The 18,659-nt window shown below is 40.0% G+C and overlaps 1 protein-coding gene across 1 annotated transcript; it reads right to left on the bottom strand.

Annotated features, from left to right (window-relative positions):
* Nucleotides 1-5,788: 5,788 nt before the first annotated feature.
* LOC121676970 lies at nt 5,789-9,289 on the bottom strand. The gene is given in 5 exon segments (XM_042054086.1): nt 5,789-5,962; nt 6,499-6,632; nt 8,724-8,778; nt 8,780-9,054; nt 9,238-9,289. Coding segments are annotated over 5 exon segments (690 nt in total).
* Nucleotides 9,290-18,659: the final 9,370 nt, after the last annotated feature.

Here is an 18,659-nt window from a genome sequence, read left to right as displayed (position 1 = left end):
CTTTTGTCTCCCCACAGAATACTCAATCTGCCTTCACGAGCACCTCAGTTCTTTCAACAGGCTCCACCCCTCAGAAACATTTTGTCTACAGCTATTTCTGACACAGGAAACACTTCCCCATTTTGCTCAAATTTGCTGAAAATACAGTCATTGAGAATCAGAAATCCCCTCCTCATAATTCTACCATTATACACTGTTGGTAAAAATTGTGTGTTGATATAGCCACCAAGAATATCGGTATAGACATGCTTTACTCATAGACCAGTGTTTTGCCCAAACCTCATCAAAGATGGTTCTTCTTGCAGTAGATGGGAATTAACACAGACACTCACTGGACAATGTACATGGAGTGAGAATCACTGGGACACTCAGTCCTAAACGGGATGTCTTCATCAAACTAATCCCCTCAAAGTTCAGGGGTCTATTCTGAAGAATAGGTGGGAAGATGAAGCTAAGGTGGTGAATGATTCCAAGAAACAGGGTCTTCCAGACACAACAGGACAGATGCACAGATGAACTCAGAGATTGTGGCAGAATGCACAAAACCTGCAAAGGTTCAAAACAGAAAAATCCAAGCACTGAGAAGGGGAAGTGAATGCTATTTGCAACTGATTGGGAAACTCAATTTTCCCCAAATAGAAGGTCACTAAGTATAATCAATCACACTCTATAACAGGTCCCTGACCCTGAACTCCATACAAAATGGGCCTTTTGCTTCATTTTTTTTTGCTATTTCTGTTCTTATTAGTTTTTTGCTTTTTAAAACTTCTGTTTTTTATTGGAGAGAGACCAAGGAAGAAATATCATGAAGTTCGGTAGTTGGAGAGCTGAAATAAGATCAAAATATATTTCATAAGAAAGTTTAAATAAAATATTTTTTAAAAGAAAGAAAAACAAAAAGGAAAGGAAGGATTGCCCATGATTCAGATTTTATACTTGTGGGTATTTATCCAAATAACTAAAGTCATCAAGCTAGAAAGATCCCTACATGTGCAAGCTTATAAGGAACCATTATATATTGGGTCCACAGCAAGACCATAGCCAATATGTAGAAACAACCTGGTACCATCTATCATCAGACAAATGACAAAGATATTGCATATAAAATGAGAGTATGTCTAGCCATGTCGAAGAACACAAACATGCCATTAGTAGAAAAAATGGATAGAACCAAAGGATATATTAATCAAAATAAAAATATCAAAATTTTTTAAAAGAGAAAATATTATATATTTGTTCTTGTGTGAAAACTAGAGAAAGAAGAAAAAAGTAGACGTGATATGAAGATTACAAATAAGTTTAGTTGAAGAGGAGAAAGCAGTGCTATGTATTTGCTGAATGCCTAAGTGCCTACCATGTGGTCAGCGCTCGGGTGTCTTTCTCAACAGGCACAGTTTCAATCTTCACTCTGGTCTCAGCACTCAAGAACAGAAAACTGAAGCCTACTGAAGATGCCTGTGTCTCTAGACAAGAAGATGAAGAAAAGGGTGTGAACACTGCTTCCTGATCCACTCAGAGAAGATACTGATGGAGCAGAAGATTGAGCTGGTTTCAAACCATGAGCAGATTTCCCAGTAGAAAGAATAGATACCATAGTTCTAGGCACAGGTCATATCAATGTGGCAGGAGATTAGACCAAGTGTAGGTGACAACTTTAGAAATATACATTAGAGAAGGTGATGTGGCCCTAGCCTCTAAGAATACCATGGGTGTTCATAGTGTTCACTTTCAGATTCCTGCTTGTCAACCCTGTGGGCCCAGGATAAACAGATACAACATAGGCAAACAGAAAGATAGATTCATGTATTTGTTATTCTCTAAATACATGTAAACATGTTAGGAGATAATATATTTTATGTAGTTTTAAAAATTAAAATGTATTTATATAACTTAACTATTCCTTCTCCTCCCTCCAATCTTGACAAAATTCCTGCTCTTCTTCACTCTCAAAATTCATGGGCCCTTTAAAAAATTATAATTATATATATATATATATGTACAAATAAATATATAAATGCAACCTGATGAGTACATAATCTCTGGCTCATTGCTGAGTACTTAGAAGAAACAAACTTCGTTGGCTCTGATGCAGCACTGCCCCTCTGTGGCCAAATGTGGAGGTCTTCACTCAACAGTTTCCTGAGCTTCCTAAAGGTTTCCCAGCAAACCCTGTGTTGAAGAGTCTTCCTCTGGCACCAGTATTCCTTCCTACAGAAAAGATTTTGTCCATATTGAGGGCAGCTACAGCACACCTTTTCTCCTGTACTGAGCTGTGCCTTAGAATGCTGCTTAGAATGCTGGACATACCTGGGAAGAACAATGTTTCTGCAATGTGACATACATACCACACCTGAAGGGAGGGCATTTTACAGAAAATAGTGGGCCCTCAGGCTGCATTTCTGCTTAGTAGATGTTTCTACAATTGAAAGCCTAGTCATACAGACAAGAATGTGGCCTTATGCAGACTTTAAATTGGATAATTGTTTGACCTTCTTCCCAATACTTGATTTAATCATTGTTTTACAGAAAGTCAACATAATAGAAAAATGACTGGATTTGACTTGAATCATATATTCTTGACCCCTGATGTAGAGTTCTTTTCCATGTGATTATTAGTAAGCCACGCATTCTTTTTCAGAGTCTGCTAAAACATTTTGCCCATTTTCAAACTGGGTTCTTCTTCTTTTTTATCCAATAGATATTTTTACATATCCTATTTGACAATACATGTTTTTCTCAAAGACTTCCAAGCCTGTTCTTAGAGAATTTCAAAGCAGTGCTGACTAAAGTTAAGAACTGATCAATAAATGGAAGGCTAACGCACAATAATTTATTAGAAGATATGGTAGATTCAGTTTCTCACAGAAGTCTACTATAAATTCAATGGTATATCATGAGAACTCCCAGAATTTTTTCTTTTATGAATTTAAGAACTGACAACTTGTAGTTAAGAACATAAACTAAAGGGAGGATGCTAATGTATGTGAGCTAATGAAGGAATACTAGAATAGAGAAAGATAGGCTTCATGTCAAGCTGAAACAAAAAAAGTGACAGAAATCCACAAAGGAAGAAAAAAGGATACCTGAAAAGATAGAGATAAAAAACAGAGAAAGGACATCATAGAGAAGTCAGTCTAACATAGTGCCAATCATGTAAACATCTTGCTTGAGGTTTAGGGGCAAAGGAGAAGTAGCTTTCAAAAGGTAAACCACACAAAATGCAGATGGGCATGCTTGTCTTCTGGATAAGCCCACAGCAATGCTAAGCCTTGAATAAGTTTTGTGAGCTTTCGTGAGGCATAGACTCCTGCAGTGGACTGGTCAGTGGTAGGGAGTAATCTTGTCTTCTCATTTCTGTCTTTTATGGTTTGATGTTGATGCTGTGACAGTTTTCTTTCTCCTCACAGAGTGGTACACGGGTTGAGAATTCAAGAATAGGATGATCAACAAGGACTGGAAGAGACATCTAAACCAACAGACTACACAAATCATAACAGAGAATCACAAAAAACATGAAGAAAGGTGTTGTGAATCTTTTGAAACACTGCAACTCGACTACTAAATGAAAGGATACTGAACAATATGTTTAAGGTTGAGAATTGTTTGAAATTTCATTTTATGAGTTTTTCCATGAGTGTTAGGTCCCTTTGAACTGGAGTTACAGACAACTGTGATCTGGGAATTGAATTTGGGTCTTCTGTAAGAGGAGTCAGTGCTCTTAACCATTGAACCATCTTTCCAGGCCCATCTTCTGGAGCTTCTTTTAGTTCTTTGAGACTTTCTTACAATGTGTTTGATCGCACTCACCTCCTGAACTCCTCTCAGATCTGTACCACTTTCCTATTCATCCAACCATACAAGCTTATGTCCTTTTTGCAGCCATCAAGTCCAGTTTGTTCTTCCCAATATTCTTGGATGTGTGGCTTTCCACTGAAGTTTGGTCAACTTAGCAGGACATTTGCTCTTAAAAATGACTCTCCCCCTAGAAACTATCAAGTGTCAACAACTCTTTGGTTACAGGTGGGCCTTTGTTCCCATCTTTTCTCTTCTCTCTCTATGCAGGGATTCTATTTGGTTTAAGCTTGCATGGGGCATGTGCATGCTGTCATAATTGATATGAGTTCATATGTGCAGCTTTCCTATGTCCAGAGGATACCATTTCCCTGTATTTAAATGCTGTCTTGGCTCTAGCAATCTTTCTACATCCTCTTTCTCAATGATTCCTGAACTTTGAGAGGAAGAAATATGATGAAGATATCCCATTTATAGCTGGACATTCCATAATTACCCATTCTCTGTACCCTGACCAGTTGTGTTTTTCTGTGTTAACTGACATCTGCTATTACTAATAGAACTTTCTCTGATGAGGGCCGAGACATGCATTTATCTTTGAGTTTAGTGATGTCATTAGAAGTTGGTTTAATACTATGTTCCAATAGTGGTACAATAACTGTAAAGTCTTCCCTGGTGCTCTGACCTGTCTAGCTACAGATTCTTGGCCTAACAATGGTGCCAGGTTGTAACACGAAGTGGGGCCTGGGCCTGCTTGTTTGTTTTTCTGTTCCACCCAGTACCCCACAGCCGGCAAGCCCCCAAAAAAATCACACAGAGATCTCTATAAGTTATAAAGCTGTTAGGTCCATTAGCTCTAACCTCTCATTGGCAACTTTCACATCTTAATTAACCCATTTTTCTGATTTATGTTAGCCATGTGGCTCAGTACCTTTCTTCAGTGGGGCAAATCACATCCTGCTGCTTCTGTGATCTGGGCAGGAGTGGGAAGAATCAACTTCCTCCTTCCCAGAGTTCTCCTGTCCTCATTGTATCATTTCTACTTCCTGTCTGGTTTTCCCACCTTTACCTCTTGCCTGGCCAATCAGCGTTTATTTAAAACATGATTGACAGAATACAGACAATTCTCCCACACCACCAGGTACAGGTTTCATCTTGTGAAGTGTGATTTAAATCCAAGTGGAATGTGGTTGGTTACTCCTATGGTATTTGTATCAGTATTGCAACGGTGTAATTTTGAAACATTTTTGGTGAATAAGACCAATGACTTAAAGAGTAGATAAGTTGAATCCAGGGACTGGGAAGTAAAGTCAGTGGCAAAGAGGGAAAAGTCAGCAAAATTGAGTTAGAATAGAGCAAGGAAATTAAGATCTGGAACAAACAAAATAAGAAATGTTGAAAATGAAAAATACAATGAATCAGAACACACAGTGAAAAGCATTATTAAAATATTCAACTAAATAAAATGAATGCATGAAGGGACTATTACTGAGAATAAAAACCAGGAACAGAAGACAAAGGTAGTGAATATTGAATCCAAACGTTATTAACAAAATAAAAAGGAAATAAATGAGCATGACCTCAATGCTCAAGACTTCTGGGAAATTATGTAGAGACCGAATCCCCAAACTCATGGGAAAAAGAAGGAACTGAGGAAAACATTATTAATATAGAGACATTATTCAAAATATTATAGCAGAAATATTTCCAAATGTATATAAAAGAAGAAATATTTGAACACTAATGGTCCTTAGAACTCTAAATAGACATGGCCAGAGAAGAAGCAGTCTATGAGATATTTTATTCAAGATGTCAAAAATACAAAGCAAAGAAACAGTGTGAAAGTCGTATGGAAAAACCACTATCTACAAAGTCAGCAACATCAGAATAGCTTCAGACATTTTCCTTAGTCTTCCTCAAGCAGAAATGATGTCACCCAAGTACTGACAGTAGGTATCTGGTAGAGTATGAAGAACTGAGCTCAAAGGCCACTTCATTATCCAGGGTACAGATTCTGACAGAACGTTTGAGAAATGAACAGAGAAAGTATGCTTTTATCTGTGCTTGGTTTGCCAAGCAACCATTTCCCAACTTCATCTCGTCTGTCCCAGGAGGAGCCTGCACAATAAGCCAATTCTGTGTCTTCACAGAGGAGGAAGAAAGTTCCAATCTACGAGAGAAAGAGTAAGGGATTCATGCTCTTTCCATCTTTTCCAGGTCAAGCTTCCCCCCACCCCCAATGAACTATTGTGTAGAACTAGGCCCTGAAACCTAATATTTATAGGCAGCCAAAGCCTTTACTCTTGAGCATTTTAGGCACATTAAAAAACACATTGTACGAGATTCAAATACGTTTAAGGAATGGGAACATTTACAAGCTCTACAGCAACTGTAAAGGAGCTACTGGCATTACACTGTTATTAGATCAAATATATGGTGGTCCCAAAGTGACTAGAGACAAAGAATTAGCTTTTATTATTTTGAAAGTTTCACAGAATGTGATATAATTATACTCATCCACTTCTGCCAACTCTCCCAAAATTCACTCCCCTCCTGCCCTACACAGCATGCTTTGTGTCTTAAACAAAATAAACAGGAGTCCAAACAAACCCCTCTAAGACAAATTTATTATATGCAAATATTTTTAGATTTGTAGCTTTCCACTGGACTTTGCTCTATTTATCTTACAGATAAGAACACTCTTACAGAAAACGGTCTCTCCTTCTCCCCAAAGCTAACAATTGTCAACACCATCATGGCTGCTGGTGGAGCTGTGTGACCACCTTCCCTCTTAAGTTTGGAGCTTGGTCCTAGTTGGGCTCGCATAGGTTTAGTGTGTGCTGTCACAACCCATGGGTTCATACGTGCAGCTGTCCTGCAGTTCCTAAAATGCATTGTTTCTGTGTAGGCATCTACCACCTCTGGCTCTTACACAAAATCTGCCTCTGCTTCCACAATAATTCCTGAGCCTTGGAGAGGGGTTGTGGTAAATATTTTGGCTTTAGGGGTGAGAACTCTGCATTCTTTTACACTGCTCACCTTGGCCAGTTGTGGGTCACTGTGTCAGTCAACATTCACTAAAATCAGAAGTTTCTCAGATGAGGCTTGAGAGATATCCATCAGAAATCATTTTTTAACTGTGTCCACTCAGCAAAGCAATAGTATTATGTTCTTCTCTAAGGGCTATGATCTTTGATTATCTATAGATTCTTGGTCTGAGAATGGTGCAAGGTATGAGTTTCATCGTATGAAGCAGTGAATATGTTTTTCATTTTCCACTTTCCACATCATTGCTAGAATTTGCTGTCCCCCTGCTTTTTTTTTTTTACTTTTTCTCATTCTGACTGATGTGAGAAAAATCTCAGAAACAATTTTAATTTACATTTTTCTGATGGCAAAGGATATTGAACATGTATGTATTTTATAGTCATTTATATATCCTCTTTAGAGAACTCTCTGTTTAGTTCTATGCCCCACTTTCTCACTTGCTTCTTTCAGTGTACTTTCTTTGTTTTATAAATTTAATGTGTTGATGATTATATTACAAGGGGTATCAGGAATGAGTATAGTCGGTAGAGTGAGTCTGGGGTCTACCTAGAGAAGGGGTGAACAGTGAAGATGGGTAGAGTTAGTGTGGATGGACAGAGTTGAGGTTGGGGTGAGACCAGTCTCCCAGACTGAGGATGGGGCAAGAGTACTCAGTGGGTCTGGAAGTGCTTATTTGAGAGAATTGAATATTCCTACCTGAAGAGCCGTAAGCCAAAAGATGTGCAGGAAGGCAGGTGGGTTAGACATCATGTGTACCTTAGATGGTAGTGGAATTTTTTCGAGCTGTTGGTCTACTGCTCCTTCCCACAGAGGAGTGGTCCTTGGGTTGCCGGGATGTGTCCAATGGTGTTGCAAATCTGGTGTCTGTGTAAAGGAGAACCTAAGGGTGTACAGCTGGATGGGTAGGGCTGGCAAGGTGAGTAGAGCTAAGTTTGCAGGAGTCTAGGTACCTCAGCTAGGGACGGAAGTTATGGGTTCTTGGTCAAAGAGGATGAGGCCAACAGCATGGGCTGGACCTCCCATGAAAAAGGGCACAGGAAGGCAGCCAAATAATTAGTCTCAAAGCTAGGGACATAGATCAGTGACAGAATGATTTCCTGTGTTGAATCCTAAATAAATAAAATGTTTTGCATTAGGAAAATGCAATAATTCTATATCTACCTAATAACACTCTTATAAATACATAAAGCCAAAACTGACTGGGCTTCAGAAAAAAACATCATTAAACAATAATCGTTGGAGACTCCAGTAGCTTAACTGGTCATAATGAGTAAGAGCAATGGAAAGAATAACAAAAGGAAAATAGACTCTAATAACACTATAAAACAAGGAGAACTCACAACCATCCAGCCAGCCAAGGCCATATGCTTAAACATACAGAGACTACTCTTCAGAATGGGCAGGTTCCTGGTTCAGAGAAACTCCAAGAATATAAACAGGTCTGAGGCAGATGAGGGAAAAATGCACCTTTAAGTATTACTCACATCTGTTTAACAGCATAAGAACATTTGGAGACGATTTCCTACTACATCACTAGGTCAGATGCATGTGTCCACCCTTGCTGTGGCCCACTGTGGTCAGGACCGAGTGTGCTTGAGACACAACTGAGCTGCATCCCTGTCCACAGCTGTTTTCTTGTGGACGTCTGCCTTTTGCCTTTCTTTCCCTTTGCTCCATACCATTTACAACTTCGGCAAACTGTGGCTTAAATGCCCACGTTAATTCAGTCCTCCCATCAGCTTTTCTGTTAGTTCTAAGATAAACATTTCTGCTTTAGGAGAGAGTATATATTGAGAAATGAAGATATAAATATAAAGGAGACATAAACTAGAGAGATGTTCTGTTGTGATTTCCGGGTGTCTTGTGTCTGGGAAAGGCCACACCCATCCAGCTGAAGGTTTGTGTGCTGGCTGCAGGTGTGTGTGGAGCGCTGTGCATTTGTAGCACAGAAATAAGTGCCTGAGTCTGTGGTCTGGCAGGAGGAAATGTACAAGGAGCTGCGGCGTTCCTGAGTGACTGTCGTGGACTTGAGTCTTCCTCTCTGCTTTGTTCCAGAAGGATTGTAAATCAGGCTGATGAGGGGTCCCCCAGGACTTTGGTAAAACCACTGCACTTGGGTTGCCATGTTGGAAAAGTTGCACTGCAGCTCTGCATTCTCTCCTTCCTGCAGAACCAAGAACACAGGACTCTGGTTCACCTGTTGCCCTTTCACCCCTGATTAGAAACAGAGACAGATACACAGATAGAGATCACTGAGCATCCACAGAACCCTGAACCCCGCCCCGAGTATCCTCTGGGAAAGTGGGAGATCTGCAGGATGCCTGAGCTGCTTCCCCACCCCTCCATGTGCTGAACAGAATCCTCTCTGTTCCCCTGATTGTGGACAGTCAGACTCACAGCAAATCTGGGTGTACAGCAGCCCCAGCAGAGAGCACAGCAGCCTCTTCATGGTGCTTGTCTGGATGCTGGGGACAGAAGCAAGTAACCAACTCATGGACTGTGGTGTCAGGATGGTTGTTGAAGTGTCCCTCCTCCTGCAACCAGTCAGCTCCACCCAGCAACTCTGCCAGGTCAAACACTGCTGAGTTCCCTCCCAGTCTTATGAGCTTGAGGCTCCTCCTTAACCAGACCTGAATGAGAGTCTGGGTGGAGTGCAGTGGATGGAGATGGTCCTTCTTTGGTGACATTGGTGTTGTAAGACATGTGAGGGATCTCTGGGGAATAAGGGACCAGTTTCCAAAAGAAGAAAATGTCTCAACTGGAGTATGGTATATACAAACAGCTAATTATTATATCCAGAAATTAGATGCATGCTTTGACTAAAATATTTTTATTGATCTTTGAATTAATTTAAAGGACATGATTTAATCATACAGAATAGCAAGATAATAATTATTATGTAATTTGAATTTAATGATCTCCTTTTCTTGGGATGGATAAAAATGTGTGCATTTGGACATTCCTGTTACAATCAAGGTTTGTGTAAAATATTTTTTAAAAAGCCATAAGGAGAAGGTGGGGTGACAAAAACAAATCAAAGTCGATGACAGCAGTGCCGGTATGCCACAGCACATGGTGACTGCAGGAGCAATGCCCTGTGTGCTTATAATAGAGAAAGGCATTATAGAGTTTTACAGAACATGTCAAATCCTTGAAAGTGCCTGAGACTGGGACGCTGTTCTCTTATCCTACAAGTCTCACATGGTTTATGTACAGTTCTGCAGTTGTGACTCAGGGCAGAGGAACATCCAGCTCCCTTCATTCCATTGCCAGAGGGCCCTTAGGTAGGAGTTTCCATCCTTCCTGCACTCAGTCCGAAAGCCTCCATGCCCTAGACAGGCTGGTTTCCTGGTGTGAGCTTCAGGAAGCATTGGAAGCTCGGGTGAGGGTGTTGTATGTGCAGGAAAGTACCATGAGGGACAAGAAATAAGGAGGTTCCTCTCAGTTACAGAGCAGCTGCTGAAAATACACAGATGCAGTCATCAGGCTAGGGTACCGCCTGGGCTCTGCAGCTTCCTGCAGCTTCAGTCAACAGGAAAGTCTCTGAGGCAGCACAGTGTTTCTTCTGTGAAGATAGACTAAAGCAGAGTGATGCTCACAGAGCACTCTAAGCTTCAGGGTGGACAGCAAGGTCACCATGTGAACAAGAAGCAGCTCACTTTTTCCTGGGAGATCTCCAGAAAACAAATATAACCAGGACACCAAGAGAAATGTACAGAGGCTGCTCTGAGCTTAAGGATACTTAGATATCTTCATCATAGGGAGATCAGAAGGACTGGCAGGAAGAGCCATTCTTGGACATCAGCTTTCCTCTGGCATTTGAGAGTGTTCCCCCATCATTATCTAAAATATGCTGAGTTAAGAGACTCTATAGCAGTAGGGAAAGAAGGCTTTTGCATCTTTGCTCTGTTCTACAGAAAAGTTATTTGCTGTTTGGAAACAGTGTCCCCTGTGGGCCAATTTACAAAGTAGGAAGTTTAGAATTGTGTTGTGATTCTTGTGGTCTGGTAGTCTTGTCAACATGACAGAAACTAGAGTCACTTGGGAATAGGAAACCTCAACACAGATATTGCCTCCATTAAGTTGTCCTGCATGAATTCTGGGGGGCATTATCTTGATTAACGGTTAATGTGGGAGGGCTTCCCTCACTGTGAGTCTTGCCATCCTGAATTGTATAAGACAGCACACTGAGCAAACCATGGGTGGCCAGCCAGTAAATATCATTTCTTCATGGTTCTTCTTCCATTTCTGCCTGGATTCCATGCCCAGACTTTCCTCAATGACTGACTATAGACTGTAAGTTGAAATAAACCCTTTCCTTTTCAAGTTTCTTTGGTCAATGTTTTATTTTAACAACAGGGAGAGTAAATGAAACAGAAAATTGGTACCCATTCTGATGGCTATGACCATGTGGTGTTTTATACTTTAAAGTATGTTTTATATTTGAAAAGTAGAGGATTTGAATCTTTTGGCCATGGTTAATGAGATGTTGATGGTAAGAATGCTAACGGTGGATGCCCTGTTTGCAAAGTTTCAGAGGGATGCTTGAAAGTCCCCCACAAACTCTGGAATATTCATGCGATATTTTGAGTTAAGAATCTATAGTTTTTGGTCAATTAAGGCTGAACAATCGGCTTTGATTGACAAGAGACCAACACCTCTGAAGTGAAACTTTTGCTTTACTGAGATAGTTTATGCTAGTGAGATGGATCTGAAGAATTATCTGTGATTAATAAGAGACCAGTATCATTAAGATGAAATCTTAGAAGCATTTAATCAGCGTTTACACACAGATGTGGTCCAGAGAGGACCAAAACTGTATCTTAAGATGGCAACCAAATTTGGTCAATAATATATAAATGTCTTCAAGAAAAGCATAATGACTGAAGAGATTATATAGAGAGAATTTGAGGTTTGTGCCCTTGAGGTAAGGCCAGAGTTTCTGAAGATACCACCAGAGGCTATCAGTAAAGGTAAAGCCTAGGTTGTAGTGCAGACCCCAGCATGATAAAGATGTCTTGACTACTGTGGATGACCACCAAGACTGTAGCAGTTATGGAGTAGAGATTGTCTAAGCATAGGACAAGCTATGTGTGCCTTGGCTTGAAAAGCCAGGTAAATTGAACTGTCCAAGCCCTTTGGAATCCAGAAGACCATGAGTGAGCTCCAGAGACTGGAGACTGAGTGACATTATCTGATTTGCACTTGAGAATGTTGTGTTTGCTTTGATCTGACTGTAACTGTGCACACACACACACACACACACATATATATACACACACACACACACACATATATATATATATATATATATATATATATATATCTTGCCTTTGAATCTGAAAGAGGGTTTGGGTATTTTAGAGATTGAACTTTTAAAGTGTTAAAATATTTTAAAAACTGTGAGACTTTTAATGTTATGCCATGCTTTATATTATGATATTAACATGAGATCTTAGAAATAACAAGAAATGAAAGTTTTTTTTTAATAATGATGTCTGGGTGTCAAGTTGATAAAGGGTAAATTCTATGGTTGATTTGCCATCTTGATACAAACGAGAGTCACCTGGGATGAGAGAACCCCAATTAAGTATTTTCTTCCTTCAGATTATCCTGTGGGAATGTCTCTGAAGGTGCTTTCTTGATTATTGATTGATTTGGAACAACCCAGCTCATTGTGGACAACTCCACTACTGGACAGTTACCTGGTCCTGGCTTGTATGAGAGAGCAAGTTGAGAAAGCCACAAAAAGCAAACCATAAAGCAGCATTCCTCCCTGGTTCTGCTAAATTTTTAAAATTTTACTTCCTGACTACAGCCTCTCCTCCCTCTACTTCTCACATTCTCTTTTCCATTCTCCCCTCCATCCCCTCCAGTGCGCCCCCTCTCTATTTATCAAGAAAGGGACACATTTACCGTGGGCATCAGCAAATCATGGCCTATTAAGCTGCCATAAGGCCTCCCCTGTATTCAGTCTGGGCAAGGCAATTCAGCATGAAGAATAGGTTCCCAAGAGCCAACAAAAGCACCAGGGGCAGCCCTGCTCTTATTGTCAGGTGTTCCACAAATATACCAAGCTACATAATGCAGAGGGCCAATGTCGATCCCACGCAGGCTTCCTTGGTGTAGAATATTAGTTTTAGATGTGTTGCATTTGTTTATAGTGTGGAACATTTGTTTATTGCAGCAAAGATGTGTTGCATTTGCTTAACTCTAAGTCTGTGTTACTTTGCCTGTCTAAAACACCTGATTGGCCTAATAAAGACCTGGAAATTCAATAGTTAAGCAGGAGAGAGAAATGGGTGGGGCTGTCAGGAAGAGAGAATAAGTAGGAGGAGAAAGCTAGGCTAGAAAAAATATATAGGAGCAAGGAGGAAGAAAAGGAGAAGGGGAGGAGGATGTGGTCAGTCACCCAGCCACACAGAAAGCCATGGGGTAAGAAGTAAAGAAAGTTCATAGAATAAAGAAAAATAAAAAGCCTAGAGGCAAAACATAGTTAAAGAGAAACAGGACAATTTACATTAGAGAAGCTGTCTAGAAATAAACCAAGTTAAGGGGAGGCATTCCTAAGTAAGAATAAGTTTCTCTGTATTTATTTGGGAGCTGGGTGGCTGGCCCCCAAAGAGCAGAAAAAAAAATAACCTCAACTACATTTTGGTGTACCAACATGAGGCTTGAATATCCACATAGGGCCTGATAATGCTAACGAAAACAAACAAAAACCCAAAGCAAAACAGAACAAAAAATGGATGAGGCTTCTTTAAAATACTCTGCCACATAGCAAAACACTTAAACAGCCTTTTCACGCTAATTAGAAAAAAAATGAAGTGAAAACACCTTCCACAGTGCAAGACACTGGCATTTCAGAGCTAGGGGATTGAATGCAGTTCTTGTCACCTACCTCCCACTGGCCTGCAAGCTTTAGATTTGGCTTTGAAGATCTTAGAAGTGGGCAGAGCCAGCCACTAAAGCCACAGTGATGGTCCTAGGCACCATTTTAGCAGTTTAAAGGCTCGTGCAGTCACAAAACAACAAACAAACAAACAAAAAACTAGAGCTATGTAGTAAAAGAGATCCAGATGGGGAAAAAAAAACCTCTAATCAGGTTTCAGTGTGTTTAAAAATGGAGGCTTAAGAAAGGAAATATAAAGGATATAAACAGTCACAGAAAGAATAAATATTTCAAAAATAATAAAGTATTTAAAGAGAGAAGTAAAATAACACGAAAAAGAATAAGCCACATAGAGATGGGAAATACACAGTAAGTCTTGATCCTGTTTGTTGTTGTATTGACTTTAAATTTTTTGATAGCTGATAAGCAAGTGACACCTGCTAAGAGACGTGGGATTGAAAGAAGGACTGCTGAAATAAACCAGCCTAGATATTTCAAGAATGCCTTAACTTTAAAATGAAAGTCAAATGGAAGCCAAAAAATGCTTTGAAGAAGAGGTGTAGATACTTTCAGGGTTAATATTGATCAGGTTTGATTGGAGGAGACCTCCTGAATCTTGACAGGTAATATGTATCAACAAAGGTTACAGCTGGCCTTCCCGGGACATGACTATTACCTCAATTTTCTCAGGGACTCCTAAAGATGACTTCATCCACAGGCAATAGGAAGCAGTCTAGAGAAGACAATGCTCATATTCCCAAGAGGTGGGATAGGTTATTTGGTGGATTGTGGATATTTGTTACCATTTAGGAGGATATAGGAAATTGACAACTATTAATCTCAGATATTTTGCATTGGCATGGATTTTGGTATATTGATACAAATTTAAAGCTTTTTTGTTTTGTTACAAAACAATATATGTTTCTCTTTTGTTTGGGATATTGTGCTTATGCAGTTCACTTAAAAATGCAATGTATTATGATTATGAGCTGGGCACTAGGCGGATTCACTCATCTTTCTAAGATTCCCAGATCATATTATTTGGGATGGCTAAAGTTTGAGGTATCTCTCAAGTATGCTGAGATTATGAAAAGCAACCATATCATTGAAATCTATGTAAATCAGTCTTCTCTCTCTCCCCCCTCCTCTTTCTCTCTCCTCTCTTTCTCTCTCTCCATATCTCCCATGTGTATGCTTTATGTGTATGTGATGTGGGATTCCCTTCTGTATGCTGTGAATGAATTTTATTACCAATGGTTAATAAAGAAGCTGCTTTGGATTATGGCAGTGACAAAAGTAAACTGAATGCTGGGAGAAAGAAGAAAAGAATGCAGATCCAGGCAGGCACCTCTCCTCTCCCTTTTGTATTTCTCTACTTCCTGTCAAATTCATGCCCTTCTTTTTCAACTATTATTGTTACATGCACACACACATTGTATGTATGTTATATGCATGTTATATATAATATATAATACATAAGAATAGATCTATAAGTACAACCTACTGAGTCTATTGAGTGTTTATTATGAATATGTGCTTTTAGGAATGACCATTTGCTAGTTTTATTTTGAGGTGGTGTTGGGGATTGAACTAGGGGACTCATAATTACACAATAAGCACTTTAATGACCAAGCTTATGCCTCCAGTCTTTCAAGATCTCCTATGTTACCCTGTCATTTGGTGTAAGGGAACATCAGGTTACTGAACCTGTGTCTTTTTGTGTAGAACAAAATGATAACAAGGGCAAGTATTGCAAAGCTCATGGGTTGTGGTTAAGTCAAACCAGAGTAAGACAAAGACAGTGGCTATAAGTAGGTGAGTAACAGGGCTAATGAGCAACGATCTGAAATCCTTTGCATCAAATGTAGTTTATGTCTATCTACTTTCATTGTCTTTTCAGAACAAAAGCACAGACTATTATACTAGATGCAGAATAGAAAGCCAGGTAAGCAGTTGGAGGGTGGAACAGCTTAAAGGGCCGACTGATTTTACTTTCCTCTACTGCCCAACACAGACCTAACAAAATGTTCTAGGCAGGGATGCCTTAATGACAAAGTAGAGGTATTATGAGTGAGGTCAAGATCTCTGAGATGTGGGGTGGGTGATGAATAATTTCAGCACCCCCCTAAAATAACAGGAAATTCACTAGACTGTAGCAGAGGCTGGAGCCTGCAGAAGTTAGAATAACCCTCAGGTGTCCGGCAGTCTGCAATAATAGCTTCATGGTCCATGTACTCTATTATGTCTTTTGTGCATTGCTCTCTCCACCTTTAATGTGCTTGCAACCTGAATCAATCAGGACTTGGATGTAATGTGAAACCATTCACTGTTGGATAACCCATTGGCCCGCCTACTAGACTCTGAGGAATAGTTGGGTTTGCCCCATCACCTCTTTCCTCCTCTGAAAGCAAGGCCCTGTGCCAACGGGCACATTATCAAGATCATACCTTTTCTAATATCTTGGCCTGCCACACTAGTATTCTATCTGTGAACTTGGGATCCTTGGTCTTTGTAGCCTAGCTGAGGTATAATGTCCTTAATTCCTCTAGGGATGGGAAATTATTCTCACATTATAAGGGGGATTTAGAGTCTCTATGACTAATAAGCCTCTCTGCCTGACTCCTTGACTAGAAAGTGTCAGTAGATGAGCCAAATAGCTGGCGAAGTTCAGAGGGATCACATGGGTATCTTCCACATGTCCTCAACCTAGCATATGAAAGAAAGAACATTGCTAATGTCTTGTGAAAGAAATAATAGCATCAATTCAATGAGAAACCACTTACTTAAGCATTAATGCCTGTTATCACCTCAATTTTCCTTTCACCTACCTATTTTGATGCTCTAACTTCCTCTCTCTTTTCCTCCCTCTCCTTTTCTGTCTCCTCCCTCTCCTCCTGAGACACATTTGTTTAGACACAAGATAGACACTGCACTCTATTATCTGATGTTCATTGACATGGTAGCTGTCATTCTGGCAGTGTGTAACTCCTCATTTGCACACTGGACAGGCTAGCATGAATCCCACCTAAAATGGTCCCTCATCAGGAAGCCTCCAAATAAGAGTAATGTATTTATAGATAGTTTTCAAAATCTTTTTGCCCTGACAAGGTTTGTGGAACACTTTATATTTATTCTTGTTGCACAAAAGGCTTTCACAATATGATTATAATAAGAGGTCTAAGTTAAAATATTTTACCTCATTGAATCACAATTCTATTTTTTGGAAAAATCAGTTTGAAACATCTTTGTTAAAAGTTGATTAGGCAGTTAGGCATTCCATAAAAATAATTCTGCAAGTTTATCAACTTAGGAGTAGAATTATTCATTTGGTCTGAAGGTAATTTAATAGTCTTCTCTCCTCAATAAAACCAATACTAAATTAAGAATATATGTTGAAATGTGGGTTTTTTTCCAGCACGTTCTCTACATTGTATCCCAGACAGTTTTTAACCAAGTGGTTTAGTTCAATTGATATGTCTGGATTGAAATTATGGGAAGACAAAGTACTTTTCAGGTGCTAGTCTTTGTTCGCCTCTGATCTCTAGACATGTACTACTGCACCTGGCTCCTAGTTCCTCCCCACATCCCCTCCCATCTGAATCCACTCCTTTTCTCTCTCTCTTTAGGAAAGAACAGGCCTCTAAAGCCAATGATAATGGCACTGGATTTTGATTCTGCTGCATGTACTGGCTTTTTGGGAGCTTAGTCTGTTTGAATGCACACCTTCCTAGACATGGATGGAGCGGGGAGGGCCTTGGACTTCCCACAGGTCAGGGCACCCTGACTTCTCTTAGGATTGGAAAGGGAGGGGGAGTGGAGGGAGTGGGAGGGAAATGGGAGGAGGGGAGGAAGTAGAAATTTTTAATAAATAAATTTAAAAAAGAACAGGATCCTAAGAGATAACAACAAAATGTAACAAAAGAAACTATACTAAGATTAAATAAAGCCTATCACACTGAAATGGGACAAGACAAACCAACAGAATGAAAAGAGCCCAAGAGAAGACATGAGAATGAGAGACCCATTCTTTCATTCACTCAGAAGTCCCATAAAAACACTAAACTGGAGACAACTATGAGATATCATTTTACACCTGTCAGAATGGCTAAGATTAAAAAAAAAAACACTAATGATAGCCTATGCTGGAGATGTGTTCTTCTTCCTGGATGCTAAAAAGAAGTTCACCTAAAAGCCTAGAGGGCATGGGAAGGGTCCACAAAGAGGGGAGATGAGGTTTGGCCAGTCCATGCTGTGCGCATGTGGGAAACCATCTCTCTAAATCTTAACAACACATTAACATTATTGGACAAACATCTTGTGAAGCTCATTTTTTTTTTTCTACTTGACACAAACTAGAGTTACCTGGAAAGAGGGATCCTAAATTGAAAAATTGCTTCCACCAGATTGGCCTGTAATCGAGTGTGTGGGACATCTTGAATATTGATTGATGTGGGAGGGACAAGCTCTGTGGGGAGTACCACCTCTTGGAAGGGTTCCTAGGTTGTGTGTAAATGTGGTGGATGAGCACTCTCATCAGAAGGTGGGATAAGCGTTAGTTCTTAAGAATGAATGCAGTGATGATGGCAAGGACAGACGATCTTGTCACAGCACACAGACTTCCAATCTCCTGCATCCCATGTGCTCCTTCCTAGCCCCAGTTTTCCTCATCTGGGATGTGCTGCTCATGTGCTCTCCAAAACTGATTTAATTTCCTATTATTAAAGGCACTTGTTCTTCTTACATGTCCCCCCACAGCAGTTTCAGTATTCTTTCTTCCATAGGGCTCATCAGAAGGTGGCCGCAAGGGAAAAGCTTCCCCACAGGGATGGGGAACTGACTTTCGTATAGATTTTCATTTTCCCAGTGAGTTAATCAGGGCCTGGAAATCACAGAACTCTTAAAGGCACAATATGATTGAGATGTTTGG

This window comes from Arvicola amphibius, chromosome 13, assembly GCF_903992535.2.
Source record: "Arvicola amphibius chromosome 13, mArvAmp1.2, whole genome shotgun sequence".
NCBI lineage: Eukaryota > Metazoa > Chordata > Mammalia > Rodentia > Cricetidae > Arvicola > Arvicola amphibius.
The sequence above is the reverse complement of the archived record's forward strand: the minus strand, read 5'-3'. Positions and strand labels throughout refer to the sequence as shown.